The sequence below is a fragment of the Heterocephalus glaber genome, unplaced genomic scaffold (genome assembly GCF_053883595.1).
Source record: "Heterocephalus glaber isolate CG9 unplaced genomic scaffold, H.glaber_assembly_v1.0 deba00001707, whole genome shotgun sequence".
Lineage (NCBI taxonomy): Eukaryota > Metazoa > Chordata > Mammalia > Rodentia > Bathyergidae > Heterocephalus > Heterocephalus glaber.
Window position 1 is genome coordinate 2,405,158 of NW_028258427.1, and position 18,946 is coordinate 2,424,103.

Here is an 18,946-nt window from a genome sequence, read left to right on the forward strand (position 1 = left end):
GTTGAAACAAGTCTAAATACTGTTTTTTTTTTACTCTCAATCCAGCGTCTTTTCCCCTAAGAACTATTTCCACGAGTGGCTTGTTCGTTTTTCGGAAATCACCCCCACATTATATCTCAATTCAGCTTTAAATTGGTCTAAGAAAGCCAAACTGGGAATTTGGAGAGCAAAGTCCATCAGGCCAGTAGTTGGCGCCTAGGCGTTGTCCGCGGCGTGGGTGAGGGCGGGGCTCCGGGAACGCGTAGGCCCGACTGTCCAATAAGAAGCGCATTCTTCACCTCGTTCCCGTCCGGGTCGGCCGCCCGCGGAAATTTGAAATGGCGGATGGGATGCGGGTGAGTGGAGGTCTGGAGCCGCAGGCGATGGCCTCGGGGCACCCGGACTGGGCAGCCGAGAAGGAGCTGGCACCTCTGGAGGAAGGTGAGCACTTGTCGTAGCGAGCAGGCATTGGGGCAGGACGCTGGTTCTCAGGCCTCCCGGATTCGGTTGACCAGGACTGGGGGAGGTCTGTGCCAGGCCAGACGTTAGTACCCGGGCCGACTCGCCTCTCCACCCTGTACCGTCTCAGCTTCCTCAAGGCAGGAAGGAGTTGGAGCGGGCCAGGACTTCTCTACCTGGACAAGTTAAAGGGAGCTTTGTGCTTAACTGTTGAGCGGAGACTCTCATTTCAAATGAATCTCAAAGGAGATCAAGGACCCCACTTCCCTTTTTCAAAAAAGAAGCAAGCTTGAACCTTGGCCTAGATAGCTCTTCTGAACACTGAGGGCAGATGACCTGCCCAATATCCATGCAGGTCTAATTCTCAGTTCTTACCTCTTCATGGAGATTCCATCCTCCTCCTCATCATCATGACCATCATCATCATTTTGTGGTGCACCACTGAGCCAGTTCCCCGGACCCCATTAATTTAATTTTATTTCTTGTCTCGCTTTGTAGTTCAGGCTTGTCTTGAACTCACTATGTAGCCCAGGCTGGCCTCGAACTCCCAGTGATCCTTCTGCCTCAGACTCTCAAGTGCTGAGATTACTGGTGTGCTCCCCCACGCCAGGCATAATTAATTTTTTTTCCTGACATTTTAGGTTGGTTTATGTTCCTTAACACTTTTGGTTGTATTATGTAGTGGAAATAGTTCTGACGAAGTGAGAAAACGAAGCGTGACTTAATTCTACTAATCTACCTTGTGAAGTGGCAAAAGTTGCTTAGATTCAGCTTGCCCATTTGGTTCTATTTGTGATGAAGTTGAAGTGAAATAATGTGTGAAGAATCATATTTTTGAAGTGGCCGTAAAGAATGACAAAATACTAAGTGATATCATTTATATGTGAAATCTAAAAAAGCTGAACTTAGTGAAGCCGATCATAGATAATGATTACCAGTGGGTAGGGCAAATGAGATATTTGTCAAAGGGTACAAAGTTTTAGTGTGAGATGAGTAAGTTTTGGAATTGATTAGAGAGTAGATCATAAGTGTTCCCACTACAAAAAAAGTGATGGAAATATTATCTTTATTGTATCATTTCCGAATGTATACATCAAAACATGTACACTTTAAATATTTACAATTTTTATTTGTCCTATCTCAGTAAAGCTGGGAAAACAGACAAATGAAATGACTGTAAAGAATAGTGTTGAAGTGAGATACTGTTTCTTCAATGAATATGCTATGTAATGGGTACTGTTGTAAATGATTAAGAAATGATTTTTTTTTTTTTTTGGTACCGGGGATCGAACTCGGGACCTTGTGCTTGCAAGGCAGGTGGCAGAACCACTGAGCTAAATCCCCAGCCCCAGAAATGATTTGTCTTAATGGAAGGAAGTAGGCATACTATTTTTATTTTTTCTCTATAGACAAGGAAACAGGCATAAGGAAATTGTTACAGTTATTGATGGCCTCTAAGATTGTGTGTGTGTGTGTGTGTGTGTGTGTGTGTGTGTGTGTGTGTGTTTTGAGACAAGGTCTTGCTATGTAGTTCAGGCTGCCTCCTCTTGATCCTCCAGCTTCAGGTTCCTGAGAGCTGGGATTACAGGTGTGCTCCACCAAGCCCAGCTTTTTTTTTTTTTTTTTTTTTTTCCTTTTTGCAGTCCTCTAAGGGTTATGTTCATTGGTGTTTGTGAGCAGTAGATCCTTGAGAGTACTTTGGTCATCTGTGGGGTCAAGTAATTCAGTGGCCTGAAGAGAGGCAAAGAACTGGAAGGAAAAACTAAGGGGGCCAGGGAGAGAAAGGCTGCTGGGAACAACAGTCTCATATACCTTCCCTGAAACCACCTTTGGAAACTACTCTGTCAGTCTAAATGCTACCCTTGACATCTTTATTAGTAGTCATTTTGTCTATTAAAAAACATCTTTTTACACAAAGGCCAAGTCATCCCTTATGAAACATAATTACATACAACCCAAACCTATGATGATTTTGCACTTTTGATTTTTCTTCCCTTAAATGAAGCCACAGAGATTAGTGATGAGTAACCTAGTAGCTTTAGTGATAAACTTTGTGCATTGTTAATAATCTCGTATCCTTATTTAATTGAGGAGTCATTGACAGACTCATACAGTAGTAAGAGGAGGTGTCCACTCATGTGAGAGGAAATATAGGAAATCAGCTCCCTCTTTTAATGTAGCTTGATGGAATTGTTTTGGGGAAAAAACCCAAGATGTTTGACCATTCATTATAACTTACTAACAGTAGTAAGAATAAAAGGTGTAAGTGTATCCTTTGAAGGAAAACTTTCTAAAAAATAATCCTCTTCTGCTTTCCCCCCCACAAACCTCACAGAACAACAAAAAACTGGTGAAAATCTTAAGCTCTTACTGTTTGAAGTTGAATTTGGCTTTAGTGGTATTTTTAAGTTGTGGGTTTTTTGTCTTTTTTGGGGGGGCGGGTACGGGGGATAGACCTCAGGACCTTGAGTTTGAGAGGCTGGTGGCAGCACCACTGAGCTAAATCCCTAGCCCTGTTTGTTTTTTGAGACAGGGTCTTATTATGTAGTTCAGGCAGGCCTTGAATTCCCAGCAGTCCTCCTGTCCCAGGCTCCTGAGTGCTGGAATTACAGTCAAGTGCCACCATGCCTGGCCTGTATTTTTTTTTTTTTGGTACTGGGGATCCAACTCAGGACCTTGTGCTTGCAAGGCAGGTGTGGTGCCACTGAGCTGAATCCCCAGCATGGCCTGTATTTTTAAAATTTTGAAAACTAGTTTTTCTGACAATACTTGTTTGTAGTTTGTTTGGAATTTGTAAACAAGGATGTGAAAATAGAAGCATTCTATAAACACTGGAAATATTTGATGTTTTTGTTGTACTTTAGGTTTGTTCCAAGTTGAAGATTCATCAAGTGATTGTAGCTCTCATGATAAGCCAGGCAGTAGCTTACAGAGTTTTGTGCCGGAAGGAAAGTCTCCCTTCCCAGAAATTTTCCAAACAAATCAACTTTTGTTCTATGAACGATTTAGAGCCTATCAAGATTACATGTTAGGTAAGTAGGTTCTTTTTTTATTTGTTTCTTTTATCTTTTTACTTTGCAAGTAGATTCTTAGTCCCTCAGACTTTTCTAGTTGTTGGTTTTGAGAAAATGGATTTAAATAGTTTATTAACTTCTCTGCTTTATGGATTCTCAATTGTTATTGTGTTTAATTTGTTTGCAGCTGACTGCAAGGCCTCAGAAGTAAGAGAATTCACAGCTGAGTTCTTAGAGAAGGTCCTTGAACCATCTGGATGGCAGGCAATCTGGCACACTAATGTATTTGAGGTGTTGGTTGAGGTAAATTTAATTCTTTTAATTAAGATATTTGTGTCTAGCTATAATTATTTCAGACTTTTATAGCCAAAGTACTTATTTGTAAAGTTTATGAGCTGATTAAAATGGCATGTTTTCCCCCTCACATTGCCACATTGTATGAAATGTTCTGAAAAATTTAAAGGCATCTGAGGTGGAGCAACAAGGAAATTAAGGTGGTTTAAGTTTCAGCATCCTTTGGCAAGGAAGATGGATTATAAACTTGAGGTGAAGGAAGTATTTGAGACCATTTAAAAAATAAGGAGGCCTAAGCTGGTTCCAGTGATGGATGGCTGTAACCCCAGCTCTGGGAGGCTGAGGCATGAGGATTGCAAATTTAAGCCCAGTCTGGGCAATTTAGTAACTTTAGTGACTGTTTCAAAGTAAAAAAGGGTTGGAGATGTAGGTCAGTGTGAAAGCCCTAGGTTCAATTCTCAGTACCCTACGCACAAAAGGAGGCCTAATTATGGAGTCAGTGGAGTTTCCAGTTTTTATCTATTAAATAGCTCAAACCAAATAGGCATTTAAAAATGAGTCCATTTTTAAAATCCAATAAGCCTGTAGGTATGTGATCAATCTGATAATATGTCCCATGGCAGAAAGTATAAACAATCTTTACTTTTCAACTGACTAGGCCTTAAAAATTTGCACTCTTAATTATAGCTGTGGATTTTTCTCAGTGTTGTTAACTAGACCCAAAAAGCCTTATTAAACTAAAAGTTAAACCGGGGAATGGGAATATAAATTGTTGCTGTAGCTCCTTTAGAAAAAATTACATACTGCAGTGCTTATGTACAAAGCAGTGGTTTACAGCTGTTCCTTGTGAATTTTTCAGTTTTGGATTATGGTAATATCTTTAGTTTGGATTTGTTAATTTGTTTATTTGTTTTTTTGGTTTTTTTTGATACTGGGGATCGAACTCAGGTCCTTGAACTTGCAGGACAGGCGGCGGAACCACTGAGCTAAATCCCTGGCCCTGTTAATTTGGTTATGATTAGTGCCCCTCTTTTCCATAGTCTTAATTTTCTAAAAGCAATTAAAGTCATTGTTTTGAAAGAGTAGTATGTCATTTCTCTCTTAAAACCTCTAATAGGTTGCATTTATGAAGGGCCTAGTGCTGGCTTTGGTTTCTCACTGTGCTAGAGAACAGGTAAAAGCTGAGATCCTGAGATCCATTTTAATGTAATACAAGTAGATATTAATAAAGAAAATATAGGGGCTGGGGATTTAGCTTAGTGGCACCACGCCTACCTCACAGCACAAGGTCCTGAATTCAATTCCTGCTACCAAAAAATATATTTATATATATAAAGCTGGGGATTTAGCTCAGTGGTGCCGGCGCCTGCCTTGCAAGCACAAGGTCTCGAGTTCGATCCCTGGTACAAAAGAAAAACAAAACAAAACAAAACATATATATATATATAAAAACAATCTTCTATGAAAAAAATAGTTTCATAACAAAATAATTAGAGAATAACAATAGTTAATATACTGTGTATCATGATCTTACCTTCTCATGTTCTTCACGTCCTGATCTCCGTGCCTCTCCCTCTTCATCTCTTGCTCTGTCCCTGTCTGTCCCTCTGGAGATTCCCTTTGGAACCAGTAAGAAGCACTACTTTTTTGTTTCTCCAGCTGTTAAAGTTTGTCTCTGCCGCAGGGACCTTTGTACCTTTGCTCTTACACGACTGCTTCCTTTTCATTATTCTCAGCTCAGGTGAATTCCCCTGGCCTACTAGCAAACCCAGATCACCACACCTGCTAGTTATTCTCTATTACATACTCACCATCATCTTATTTTTTTTCCTAGTTATAAGTGGCATCAGGGTAAGAGCCAGGCCTGTCTTATTTATCCTTTATATTATGGAAAAAGGCTTCCTGCCCCCATTTCATGCTTAAGAAAAATTAGGCTATACAGTAGTGTTTTATATATGTTTCTTAATTTTGATTTCTGTGTATTAAGTGGAGTCACATTATTTTAAATTTCAGATAACAGATGTGGACTTTTCAGCCTTGAAGGCAGTGGTGAGACTTGCTGAACCATATGCTTGTGAATCTGAAGTGAACACATTTACCTTGGAATGTATGAAAGAGCTCCTTGAACTGAAGGAATACCAGTTACCCCTGCAGGAGTTGTGGGTTGTGTTTGATGATTCTGGAGTGTTTGACCAGACAGCACTTGCAATTGAGCATGTCAGGTAGGAAGAGAAGGTTATAAAAATAACCTTGTGGCCAGAAACTTTGGATTGAATTCTGGTCTCTGTTAGACTCAGATTTAAAACTAATCTGTAAACTGTCATTGTTAGAAAAAAAAAAATGAGCTCAACAGGACAGATTTATTTCAGAACAAACCTGAGAAGGACTACCCTTGGACTTAGACCAGACTCGTAACTCTGGGATAGCCTGTGAGGTGAGGTCATGAGTACAAAGGGAGGTTGGAAAGGAAAAGGTCAAAATGAGGCTTTCCAGGGGGGAGAGTTCAGTGAAAAGGAGTTGTGGTTACCTTCCAGGGACAAGGCTTGACAAAGTAGAGGCAGTGGTGGTTGTTTGTCAAGAGCAGGGATGAGGAATGATGGGAGTTATGAGGTGTAGCTATGCTTAATAGGCCTTATTAACCCATGATTATACATCTTTAGCAGGTATAAAAGCATAGCAGGATGAAAGAGGCTTAAAATGCTCTCTGGTCAGCCTAGAATGGTGGTGGTCGGACTCCTTCAGTCATAATCTTTTAAAATATTCAAAGATTAAGAAAATTTTTTCTTTTTTTCCCTAGAGCTGGGGATTGAACCCAGTTAAACCCAGAGCCTTGCATGTGCTAGGCAACTGCTTGATCCCTAAGCTACATCCTCAACTCCTAGGAGACTCTTTTTAAATTAAAAACATTTAAAAATGTTTTAATTTTAGAAAACTTAAAAATGCTTTAAATGTTCATTTCGTGATCATTTAAAACTTATAGAAAAGTTGAAAAAAGTACAAAAATTCTTATTTATCTTTCATTTGTTTTAGATAGTCAGAAATTGCCTTCAGTGTTGTAGATGCTAATACTTATTAATTGGTGTATCCAAATATAAGAAGACAGAAGAAAAGCAAATAAAGTTGTATATTATAATATATGCACTGATAAGACTAATACATGTATTTTTTTATTCAAGGATTATTTTTTTGGTACTGGGGATCAAACTCAGGACTGCGCTTGTGAGGCAGGTGGCAGCACCACTGAGCTAAATCCGTTCTCCCAAGGATATGTGTTTTTAGAAAAGGTATTTTTGTGGGCTACCCCATAGATCCTTAAAGGATGTGTTCATGTGTCCTTTTTGGCATAGTTTATTTTCACTTGCACAAGTGTACCCCTTGTCCTTTAAATGAGAGGGGAAGTCCATAATACCTGGATTAATAGGAAAGCTTTTAAAAATATTTTGGATAAATCTTTTATCCGACAATTTTTGGTCTTTTGTTTTTGTTTTTGGAACCAGGAATTGAACTCAGGACCTTGTGCTTATGAGGCAGGCGGCAGAACCACTGAGCTAAATCCCCGGCCCAATTTTTGGTCTTTTTTGGGTCTTAGGGGTATATATTTATTAAAGAAAGTTTACTTTTAACTAATTTAAGAAATTGGTATATATTCCTCTAGGAACTAAAAGATTAGAAAATGTAACGATCATGTTAATAAAGTTGATTGGTGTTAATATTTTAAAAAATACTGTCCAGTTTTTGTACCATTAGTGAATTAACCTAATTTTGCTGAGCTTAATTTGAATACAAAGAAACAGAATGCCTTAGGCTCTGCTTTTCCACATATGGCAAATTTCTAATTGTATGGAAGAATATTTAACCCTAGATGTTCAGTAGTAGGCCAAGCAATATATATCTAAAGAACTGGCTTATATTTAGAACCAAAATAACTTATGTTTTTCTCATTAAAAAAAAAGTGTATCAATTGAAATATTTGAAGTAAAGGGATAACTCATGGGGTTATAAGATTAGGAATCAGGGAGCTACTCTCTATGGTTTTAGAAGTTGGTAGAAGAGTACTTGGAATTGGTAAAGTTATTTGCAGAGAAGCTGGCCAAATTTACTCTTCCTTTGAAGGCTTAGATTTTGCTCAGTGCCCAGAGAAGGTCAAATTATGAAGGTTTTCATTTGTTTATTCAGTAAATATTTGAGTGCCAGATCCTCAGTTTGACTGGTGCATAAAACAGGCATAATCACCTTCATCAGGGAGCAGTCAAAGGCGGGTGGTGATCCATGATGATATCATCACTCAATGACGTACAAACACATGACTGGAGTGCTTGCTTCGGCAGCACATATACTAAAATTGGAACCATACACATGACTGGGAATGCCCACAAGTGCTATGAAGAATCAGAGTATCTTTCTTTTTGGTACCAGGGATTGAACTCAGGACCTTGCACTTGTGAGGCAGGTAGTGGAACCAATGAGCTCAATCCCTGGCCCAAGAATCAGAGTATCTTAATACTGGGTCAGCTTGCTGGTCAGTGGTTATTTCCTGAAGAAACAACATTTGAATTTGGGTGTGAAGTGTTAATGAAGTGAAGGGGGTGCAGCTGCAGGGAACAGGTGTAGGAACTCAGTGAGTTTCAGGAGCTGAAAGGCTAGTATGGCCAGAAAAAACAGTATTAACAGAGACCCAGAGAACCATAATGAAGAAGTTGGCAGGGCTTTATCAGCTAAATAATCATTTTTGTCTTTAAGAACAGTGGGAAGCCATTGAAAGGTGTTTTCTTCACCCCTTGGAAGAATATGATCAGCTTTGTGTTTTAAAAGGTTCATTCTGGCTTCTGTTTGGAAAATAAATGGAAAGAGATGGAATATGGAGACCTGTTGGAGGGAGGGAGAGGAGGGAGGGAGGGGGGGGACACTGGAGTGGGGATATAGAGAGTATAGATGAAAGTTTTATGGAAAAGAAGAGTGGCTGGGATTTGGTGGTTGAGTAAGTAGATGGGGGGATGAGGAGATATGACTGTAGAAGTCACGGCTAGCTTCTAGGTTTCTGGTTTAAAACCAGATGAAATGGAGATGTGAATGATATATAAATACTTGGTACCATACTGATGAGGATGATGTTTAGCCTGAGTTATACAGTGTAAATATAACCTTACCAGGTGAAGAGGTGGAAAGGTCTGACCAGCATGTTACATGGACATTCGAAAGAGCCTGAGAAATTGGGAGTTTACATTGCAAGGGCTCTGAGACAGGAGAGGTGCTTTAGAGCCAGAATATTAATCCATGTATTATCACCAAACTCTGAACTTCATTCCGAAGGCAACAGGGAGCCAGAAAGATTTTTTTATTTTGTATTTTTATTTATTTATTTATATATATATATATAGGTACATTTTAGGTATAAAATACATTTACATTTATCATTGGGTGTTTGTACCAGAACATGATGTATCTTAGTTCTTATTTTTTCTCCCATTACCTGTGCGCCCTTTACCCCCACCACCCTTCCCCATTTACACAGAGTTTGATTCCATTTTTTTTTCTCATAATTTTTCCTTTCCCTTCTTCCCTTTCCCCTTCCCCTCCCACCATCCCCAAACCGTTGGACCTTTTCTTATTTCAAATTATCAATTATTCTTTTTAATCATTTTCATCCTTATTTACACTTTCAATTTCTCACACTAGAGAAACTATTCTGTATTTACATGTGTGTCCTACACTTGATCTTAGCCAAAAGGCCGAGAAGCGATTACACGTGTGTCCTATTTATTGCATTTAAGAGTATGGCCTCAATATGCATCCATTTAGCTATAAATGTCTTTAGTTTCTCATTCTTTATGGCTGAGTAATACTTCATTTTATAAAAAACCCACATCTTCTTTATCCAGTTTCCAGTTGATGGGTACTTGGGCTATTTCCAAGCTTTAGCTATTACAAACTGTGCCGCTATAAACATAGATGCACATAAATCGCTGTGGTGTGATTCTTTTAATTCTTTGGGGTCGATTCCCTGTAGGGGAATAGCTGGGTCAAATGGGACCTGTAGTCCTAGTTCTTTGAGGTATCTCCATACTGATTTCCACAGTGGTTGCACCAATCTACGTTCCCACCAACAATGGAGAAGTGGTCCTTTCTCTCCACACCCCCGCCAGCATTTGTTATTGGTTGGTTTCTTGATAGCCATGCTTTGTGCGGTGAGGTGGAATCTCAGTGTTATTCAGAAAGATTTTTTTAAATGAGTAGGGACGTACGCAGTTTTAGTTTGTTTTTTTTTAAAATACACTCCAGAGAGTGAGGAGGCTGATTGTCTAATAAATAAGAATTGAGGGGATTTAGCTCAGTGGTTCTCCCGCCTGTCCTGCAAGCGCAAGGACCCAAGTTCAATCCCTGATACAAAAAAAATATAAATAAATAAGAATTGAGATGGCTTCATTTTCAGTGCTGCTTGCTTTTCATAGTAGAACTTGAAAGAGTTAAATACAGTGGTACCTTGGTTCACGAACTTAATTTGTTCTACAATTTTGGAAAAGATTGCAACGTGTGTGTTTGTGTGGGGAAGATGGTTGTGGTTGTGTTTGTCACGTTATGCAGAGTTTGGAAACAAAAACAAAATTTTGCCAAACACGTCTGTTTGCAAACCAAATTGTTTGCAAACAAAAGTGGCCATGAGCCGAGGTAACACTGAATAGTCATAATCATTCCAGTAACCCTTCTACTCGTACTTCACTAAAATTGTTCTTATGCTCACTAAAGACTTTCATGTTCTCAAATCCAATTGACACTTCTCTGATCTTTCTTGACCTTCTTTTTTTTTTTTTTTGGTACCAGGGATCGAACTCGGGTCCTTGCACTTGCCCAGTAGGCGGCGAAACCACTGAGCTAAATCCTTGGCCCTCTTTCTTGACCTTCTGGCTGCGTCCTAAGCATTTGATCTTTCTCATCTTTTAATACACTTTTCTCTCATCTTCAGTACACTGCTGTTCAGATGGTGTATCACTGAATTGCTTTCTTAGTCATCAGGGGCAGGTCTTCCTTTCATGCTCACACTCGAGAATGTTGAGGTTACCCAGGGATCAATCCTGTGATGTTGTCTTAGTTGTTTTTCTATTGCAGTAACAACTCCAGAGACTGGGTTGTTTATAAACAGTAGTTTGGCTCATGGTGGAGTCAAACTGGATGGAGGCTTAGAAGTCCAAGAGCATGGGAGAGCCCTAATGACTACATCATCTGTTAAAAGTCCTAGCTCTTAATACTGTTACAATGGTAGTTAAATTTCAACATGAGTTTTGAAAGAGACATTCAATCTATATCAGCTATCTACATGTCTGTCTATACTCAACCATGGTTGTACATTAGAATCACCGGGGGATTTTCCTTATAGCAGTATTTCAGTTAGTACATGAAGAAGGAATGATAGAATAATATTAGTATTTGATAACCACTGATGAAATAAAGATTTTAGACAGTGGTCATCAATGGCTGCTGTAAGGATTAGATAAAAACTGTTGAGGAACTTTGTAGTGGGTGAATTGATTGACAATACCTGAATCCATCACTCAATCTTAACCTCACAGAAAGAGATTGCCAGAGATACCTCTTCTGAAATATTCTTTTTATTTTATTTTATTTTTTATTTTTTTCTGAAATATTCTTGTCCCCCTCCAAAAAAAAAAATCTTTCCTGAAGCTAATCAGGTGTCTAGACCTGATTACCTACTATTACTTACTGATTACTTACTATTACTTACCTGATTACTTACTATTACTTACTATCAGCTTACTAAAAGAAACAGAAGGCATATTGTTAAGTGATCCCACAGGGTTGTAATCAACAAAATTCACTGGGAAATTATTATAAGAAAAAAGTGGGAATTTAAGATTTAAGAAATGTATCTGCTGAATGTTTGAATCCTGATAAAATCTTGTAAAACAATAACAGCAGAAGTGACAATTAGGGAAATTTGAACACTGATTGATATTTGGTAATATTAAGGAATTAAACCTTTTGCTTTTTTTTTTTTTGGTACCAGGGATCGAACTCGGGTCCTTGCACTTGCGAGGCAGGAGGCGGAACCACTGAGCTAAATCCCTGGCCCCATTCATAAACGTTTAGTATGTCTCTTTAAAGTAAACTTTTATACCAAAAAAGGTTTAATTCCTGGGGTGAGGATTTAGCTCAGTGGTTACTAATGGTCAATAAATAGTTCTGATGAAAAGAATTAACAAAACCATTCTTGTAGACAAACTTCTTTAGCTGATCTGAAGGTCTTAATTTTGTATAACACTGTGAGATATAACAAATAAGCAACACTCACATATCTTAGAGAATGTTGTGCATTTGGGATGGTTGATAGGATTGTTTTGATTTATTCTTTATCTCTGATCTCTCCAAAGCTGCATTATTTTGAGTCAGAGATTGATTTGAATGACATTAACCCCTCTCTCTCTTTTTTACTGTATTGTCCAGGCTGGTCTTAAACTCCTGGGTTTGATCCTCCTGCTTCTGCCTCCCCAGTAGCTGGGACTACAGGTGCTGCACCACTTATTCCTGACATGAGGCTATGTTCTTTTTCAGGTTTTTCTACCAATTCATTTGGAGGAGTTGGGATGAAGAGGAGGAGGATGAGTATGATTATTTTGTCAGATGTGTTGAACCCCGTTTGAGATTGTAAGTATTTCCTCTACATTAGTTGGAAAAGTGGTTAACCATGGATTAATTTTATTGTTGTGACACACACACACACACACACACACACACACCTGCAATAGACACATAGACACAGACTCTAGGGACCTACAGACAGAAATAGACTGATAGACAAATAGTATGACCCCTTGATAAGTATTAAATGAAACTTATGCAAAGGCAGAGACATCTGTTCTGAGTTTTAAAGCAGAGGTCGAGTGCTTGGTTTGGCAGCACATATACTAAAAGCAGAGGTCAAGAACATCACAGGTAATAACTTATTGTTTGTAAATCTGAATAAAACTCAGGTGAACCAAAGTGCTAAAAGCCCTTTGTTAGGGGCTGGGGATGTAGCTTAGTGGCCCTGTGTCTGCCTGGCAAGGATTAAACAATCCTTGGTACTAAAAAACCCCCCAAAAACCAAAAATAAAAGCTCTTTGTTAAATTCAGACATTTGAGGGCCGGGGATTTAGCTCAGTTGTTCCACCATCTGCCTTGCAAGTGCAAGGACCTGAGTTTGATCCCCGGTACCAAAAAAAAAAAAAAAAAATTCAGACATTTGAAAAAACAGTGAAAGGTGTAACTATTTGAATTATAGAAGATTCTTTTGTTTTAATTTTTTTTAGGAAGAGTATTTTTAAAGATAAATGGTCTTACTCTAAATTTCTATATAAACCACATTAGACAAAACTAACAGACTTAGGATATTTTGTCAGGCTCTTGCATTAGTTGACAAATAGATGAAAAGACAAAACAGTTAATACTGGTGAATAAAAATTTCTAAAATACTGAAACACTATATTTTTCTAATTGATAATATTTTGGTAGCAAAAAACCCTTCCATACAAAAATACAAAAATTAACCATGTAACCCAAATAATTGTTCTGAGTTTATTAAATGTAACATTTATCTTTCCCCTAAGTGGTGCTTTAAGACCATTTTTTATACCAGGGATTGAACTTAGGACCTTGCGCTTTCGAGGCAGGTGTGGTGCCACTGAGCTAAATCCTGGTCCAAGACCATTTTTTTCTTTCTTTTTTTTCCCATTAACTTTATTGGTACATTTTAGGTATAAAATACAGTTACATTCATCATTCGGATCTTGTACCATTACATGAGTCTCTTGGTTCTTATTTTTTTCCCCCTTCCCTTGCCCTCTCTTCACCCCCTCCACCCTTCCCTATTTGCAAAGACCTTGTTTCCATTTTTTTCCTCTTCTCATATTTTTTCCTTTCCCTTTTTTCCCTTCCCCTACCCCTCCCAATTCCCCTGCTCTTTTAGACCTTTTCTTCCTGTTACACAATATCAGTTATACATTTTTTAAATTACAATATTAAGATCTAGGAGACATTACCACAGATTTTACAGAATTTAAAAGGATATAGAAAGCATATTACAAAAATCGTTTTTGAAATAAATTTGACAACTTCTAAGAAGTACCTTGGAAGACAAATTAATGAAACTAACTCTGGAGGAAATATAAAATTTGAATAACACCTATTAAAGAAAGTATATTCCATATAAAGAATTGAAAAAAATCAGACCCCCCCAAATTCAAAGACCCAATTCAAAAATGGCCATCCGAAATGAACAGACATTTCTCAGACAAAGAAGTAAAAACAGCAAATAAATATATGAAAAAATGTTCAACATCACTGTAATTAGTAGATTTTAAAGCAGTGTAGATGTACGGAAAAGTTGAGCAGAAAAGCGTGTGGTTCACATCAGGTTTCATTCTTAGTGTGTTGTTTACAGTATGAGGGACTAAGCCCAGGGCCACCCTACTGCGTGTGTAGGCCCTTTTTAAATTATTATTTTTTGAGACAGCATCTCATTGAGTAGCTAAGACTAGACTGCCTTTGAACCTGTGATCCTCTTGCTGCAGCCTCCCAAGTAGCTAGGATTACAGGCGATCACCACAAGCCCAGCCATTCTGTGGATTTTGACAAATGTTTGACGACGTGCACCCAACATAGTATCATACAGGAGAGTTTCATTGCCCTAAAACTCCCTGATGCTTTGTCTACTCCCCTCATTCACTGGGAAGAATAGGGGACGCATAGCTCTTACCATCTCCATGGCTTTGTTTTTTGATGATGCCAAATATTAGAATCATACAACATGGGGCTTTTCAACAGCTTTTACCCAACAATATTCATTTAAGATTTTGTTTTTGTTAAGACTGAGTCCAGAGTAGCCTTGAACTTTTGATCCTTCAACCTCTGCCTCCTGAGTGCTGGGGTTACAGGTGTGCACCTCCACACTTGGTAAAGTTTCTTTGCCTTTCCATAAAGCAATTATTTTTAGTTCTGAATAATATTGCATTGTAAGGATGTTCCAGTTTATATATTCACTTACTACTGAAGGACACTTTGGTTGCTTCCATAGTTTGGGAATTATGAATAAAACTGCTTTAAAGTTGGGAGGCTGAGGCAGGAGGATAGCCACGAGTTCAAGGCCAGCCTGGGCTATGTAATGAGACCGTGTCTCAAAAAAAAACAAAACAAAAAACCCCAACATTAATAAAAAAAAAAAAAAAAGCAAAAACTGCTATAAAGAAAAAAAAAAGAAAGTATATGCCTAGCTTGAAAACCTACCTATATGACAACAGCAGGCTCATAAACATTTTAACTGATAAATTATATCAAACATTTAAAGCAGAAAAAAGAAGGAACACTTCTCCCCTCATTTTAGGAAATCAACATTGTGCTAATCCTAAAACTGGATAAAGATAATAGAAGAAAAAAGTGTGAACATAGATAGAAATTTGTTTAACAAAACAAACTCTTAGAAGTCAGATCTGGCAGTATGTAGAAAGTGGTTTTGTTATAGGGATGGCAGTGTTGGTTCAGCATTGGAAGATCCACCCCCAAAAGTCATCATTTTAACAGAAGAAAGGAGAAAGCCATATGATCCTGTCACTAGTTGGAGAAAGAGTATTGGACTAAATTCTACAGCTGTTCATGGTAAAAGCTATCAGGAGACTAGAAGTAGAACAGAACCTTCTCAACAATCAAAGACATGTACTCCATACTTCCAACAAAAACTCCTTCTATGAAAGGAGACGATACAATGCTTTCTCCCTAAAGTGGGGAACAAGGGCATATATGCCTACTCTTCATCTGTCCATTAGACTTTGAAACATAGGTCTAAACCAAAATAGTCTGGCAATAAAATGACATAACTAGGATAGGATTGGCACAGCAGAAGCAAAATCTTTATATGTAGATGAAATGATCATCTACAGAGAAAATACTAAGAAATCTCTAGGATCCCCTAGAACTTGTACTTGAATTTAGCAGGATTAGAAAACACAAGGTATATATAAAAATTCAGGTCTGTGTATACTTGCTATAAATGAAGAACTGGATATTGAAATTTTAAAGTTATGTAGGAGTACAAAGGACCCAGAAAAGCCAAAAACAAAAACAAAAACAGTGTTGGAAGATGTTTAGCACCCAATTTTAAGACTTCTAAAGCTACAGTAATCAAGGCAGTGTTGGTGTAAGGAAAGACATATAAATCATTTGAATAAAACAGAGAATCTAGAAATAGAACCACACATATATGATCCACTGAGTTTTGAAAGATTATTTAACATTAGCATTTTATAGACTATAAACTCGATTCAAGAGCTGAGGAAGAGATAGTGTCTTCAGCAAACGGCACTAGAACACCTGGTATCTGAATATAAAAAATTAACCTCAACCCTTTTTTTCCATACATGAAAATAACGTGAAGGGATCTGTGAACCTAAATAAGAAAGCCTAAAAGTATAAAACTTTTAAGAAGAAATTATAAGGGAAAATATTTATGAATTCAGGGTAGGCAAGAACTACCTAGGATACAAAAAACATGATGTATAAAAGAAAAAAATTGATAAATGAGATTCCATCAAAATTTAGAACTTTAAATGACATCATTAAAATGAAAAGTAGTCCTTAAACAGACCATATTTACAATACATATAACCTATGAGCAGAATATATAAAGAATTCTTAGAGCTCATTAATAGACAACCCAATGAAAATGTGGACATAAGATGATAAATAGCCAGTATAGCACAAGGAATGGTGTGCAACTCTAGAATCAGAAAAATGCTAATCAGTACAATAATAAGATTGAATTATACACTCGTTAGGGAGATGAAGTCAAAAGTTTTAAAAGCCTTGTCATGACTTTTTCTTTTTGTTGGATTCTCCCCCTTTGTGTTTAATTTGTCACGCCCAACGCATTCGTTCTGCTGGGTTTCCTGGGGTTGTGATCCTCATTGTCTTTTCCTAGGGTATTGTCTAAAATTTTTTGGAGTGCTGGTTTGGTATTCATGAAGTTCCTGAGGTGCTCTTTATCATCAGAGTATCTTATTTCTCCATCCATTTTGAAAGATAGTTTTGCAGGGTACATCAATCTGGGTTGGAGGCTGTTTTCCTTTAGGGCTTGAAATACATCACTCCAAGCTCTTCTTGCCTTAAGGGTTTGCATTGAGAAATCTGTGATTCTGATGGGCTTTCCTTTGTATGTGATTTGTTTCTTTTCTCTCACTGCTTGTAGAATTTTGTTCTTCTGTTGGATTTCTGGAATCCTAACTATTATATGCCTATGTGTAGATTTTTTTTGATTAAGGTTATCTGGAGTCCTATATGCCTCACTTATCTGTATTCCAAGTTCTTTTCCCCTCCTTGGGAAGTTTTCTGCCATCACTTCTGTGAAGAGTTTTTTTATGTCAACTGCACTCTCTCCTCTTTCTTCGTTGACTCCAGTCAGTCAGTCTTATGTTACTCTTCTTTTCATCGTCTAGCAGCTGCTGGATTGATTTCTCATGTTCCCTTACAATTTTAAAGCAATTTTTCTTTTTCTCCTCACTAATTGCAATCTTATCTTCTATATGTGAAATTCTATCCTCACATTGGTTCATTCTGCTGTGCAGACTTTCGATGGAGTTTTTAATCTCTTAGAAATCTGTATCTGTTTTATGGATTCCATTTGTTTCCTATGTTGGGATTCCATCATGTTCCTCAGATCCTCTATTTTTTTTATCTGTGTCCTCTCTAGATTTATTAATCATGTCTTGCACCATGAGCAAAATCTTTGCTGTTATCTGAGTAATTATTTCTGATTTCATTTTTCCCAGATCCTCTTTTGTTGCCAGTTCAGAGAGTCCAGGTGGTTGAGTATCAGAGTGTTCCATCTCATTTCCCTTTGGGTTTGCTATAGGTGATCCAGAAGTCTGTTTTTGAGGCTTGTTTATGTGTCTTCTCATTTCCATGGTGGGGGGTGCTTCTGGCACCCACGCGGCTCACCTTCTCTGCCCTAGGAGCTTGGGATGGCAGCGGGGGGAGCTTCCTTCCGGGTGGTGGGACCAGCTTACCATCTTGGCCCTAGGAGCCTGGGATGGAGGCGGGGAGCTTCCTTCCGGGTGCTGGGACCCGCTCACCTTCTTGGCCCTAGGAGCCTGGGATGGCAGCGGGGGAGCTTCCTTCCAGGTGGTGGGACCGGCTGAGCTTCACTGCCCTAGGAGCCTGGAATGGAGGTAGGGAGCTTCCTTCCGGGTGCTGGGACCGGCTCACCTTCTTGGCCCTAGGAGCCTGGGATGGCAGTGGGGGAGCTTCCTTCCGGGTGCTGGGAGCAGCTGAGCTTCCCATTTTTTTCTTATATTTATGTATAGTAATAGGCAGAGCTGCAGTAAGAATATAATTAGAAATTAGACTCCAAAAAAAGAATTGTAGAAGGTAATTTTTTCGCTATGTGAAAGATGGTATGATTATAAGGCAGTCAGCCTTCACATTCTGTAGAACCCAATTTCATTTAGTTTTTCTTGGTTTAAATAGTAATAAAATAAAATAGTAAATAAAAATTATGTGGGAGTTTGGTTAATGTTTCTACCTGGTTTAAAATTATGTATGTCTGATTTCAATTATAAACTGACTGTGAGTTCTATTTAGCCTTTATAATTTTTTCCATTGTGCCTATCCTATTTTCTTATAGTGTAAATTTCAGTAAGCCTGAATATTTTCTAGGTTTGATGGTGCATGGTCTTAAACAATTGGTTTTGATTGAAGTGAAATGTGAATATCATGTGTATCTGGAAAATTCAGTCTTGTCTTGAAGAAAAATTATATTCTGATAGCCTTGTGTGTGCTAGTAAGACGTGATTTACATACATACCTTGTATAGTGCTGGCAGATGAAAAAGCATAAGAGAGGAATTGTTTTTGGTTATAGGGAAGAAACTATGATACTTGATGGAGAAATTGAAATGTTATCTAATGTAGACACATCTAAAAAGTTCCCTGGGCTAAGATAGGAATAGGACTACCAACAGGCAAGATTTAAAAACAATCAAACAATAGTGACTTGATTTTACACTGTGTGGTAATTTTTTTTCCTTTGTAATTCAAAGCACACTATTTCAACACTTAGGGGTCTGAGACAGATGTTGGTTCATTGCCTCCAGACTATGAAGTATCCATATAATGAGAAAAAAATAAGTTGATTAGCATGGGTACTAGAAATGCTAAAAAGCT

The 18,946-nt window shown here is 38.1% G+C and overlaps 1 protein-coding gene across 1 annotated transcript in view; it reads left to right on the plus strand.

Annotated features, from left to right (window-relative positions):
* Nucleotides 1-267: 267 nt before the first annotated feature.
* Nucleotides 268-18,946, plus strand: part of Shcbp1 (SHC binding and spindle associated 1) — a 67,832-nt gene continuing 49,153 nt past the window's right edge. Inside the window, exons 1-5 of the mRNA XM_087199349.1 lie at nucleotides 268-420; nucleotides 3,303-3,470; nucleotides 3,640-3,755; nucleotides 5,760-5,968; nucleotides 12,312-12,404. Coding sequence (XP_087055475.1) covers nucleotides 318-420; nucleotides 3,303-3,470; nucleotides 3,640-3,755; nucleotides 5,760-5,968; nucleotides 12,312-12,404 — 689 coding nt within the window. The 5' untranslated portion in view covers nucleotides 268-317. The remainder of the gene's footprint in view (nucleotides 421-3,302; nucleotides 3,471-3,639; nucleotides 3,756-5,759; nucleotides 5,969-12,311; nucleotides 12,405-18,946) is intronic.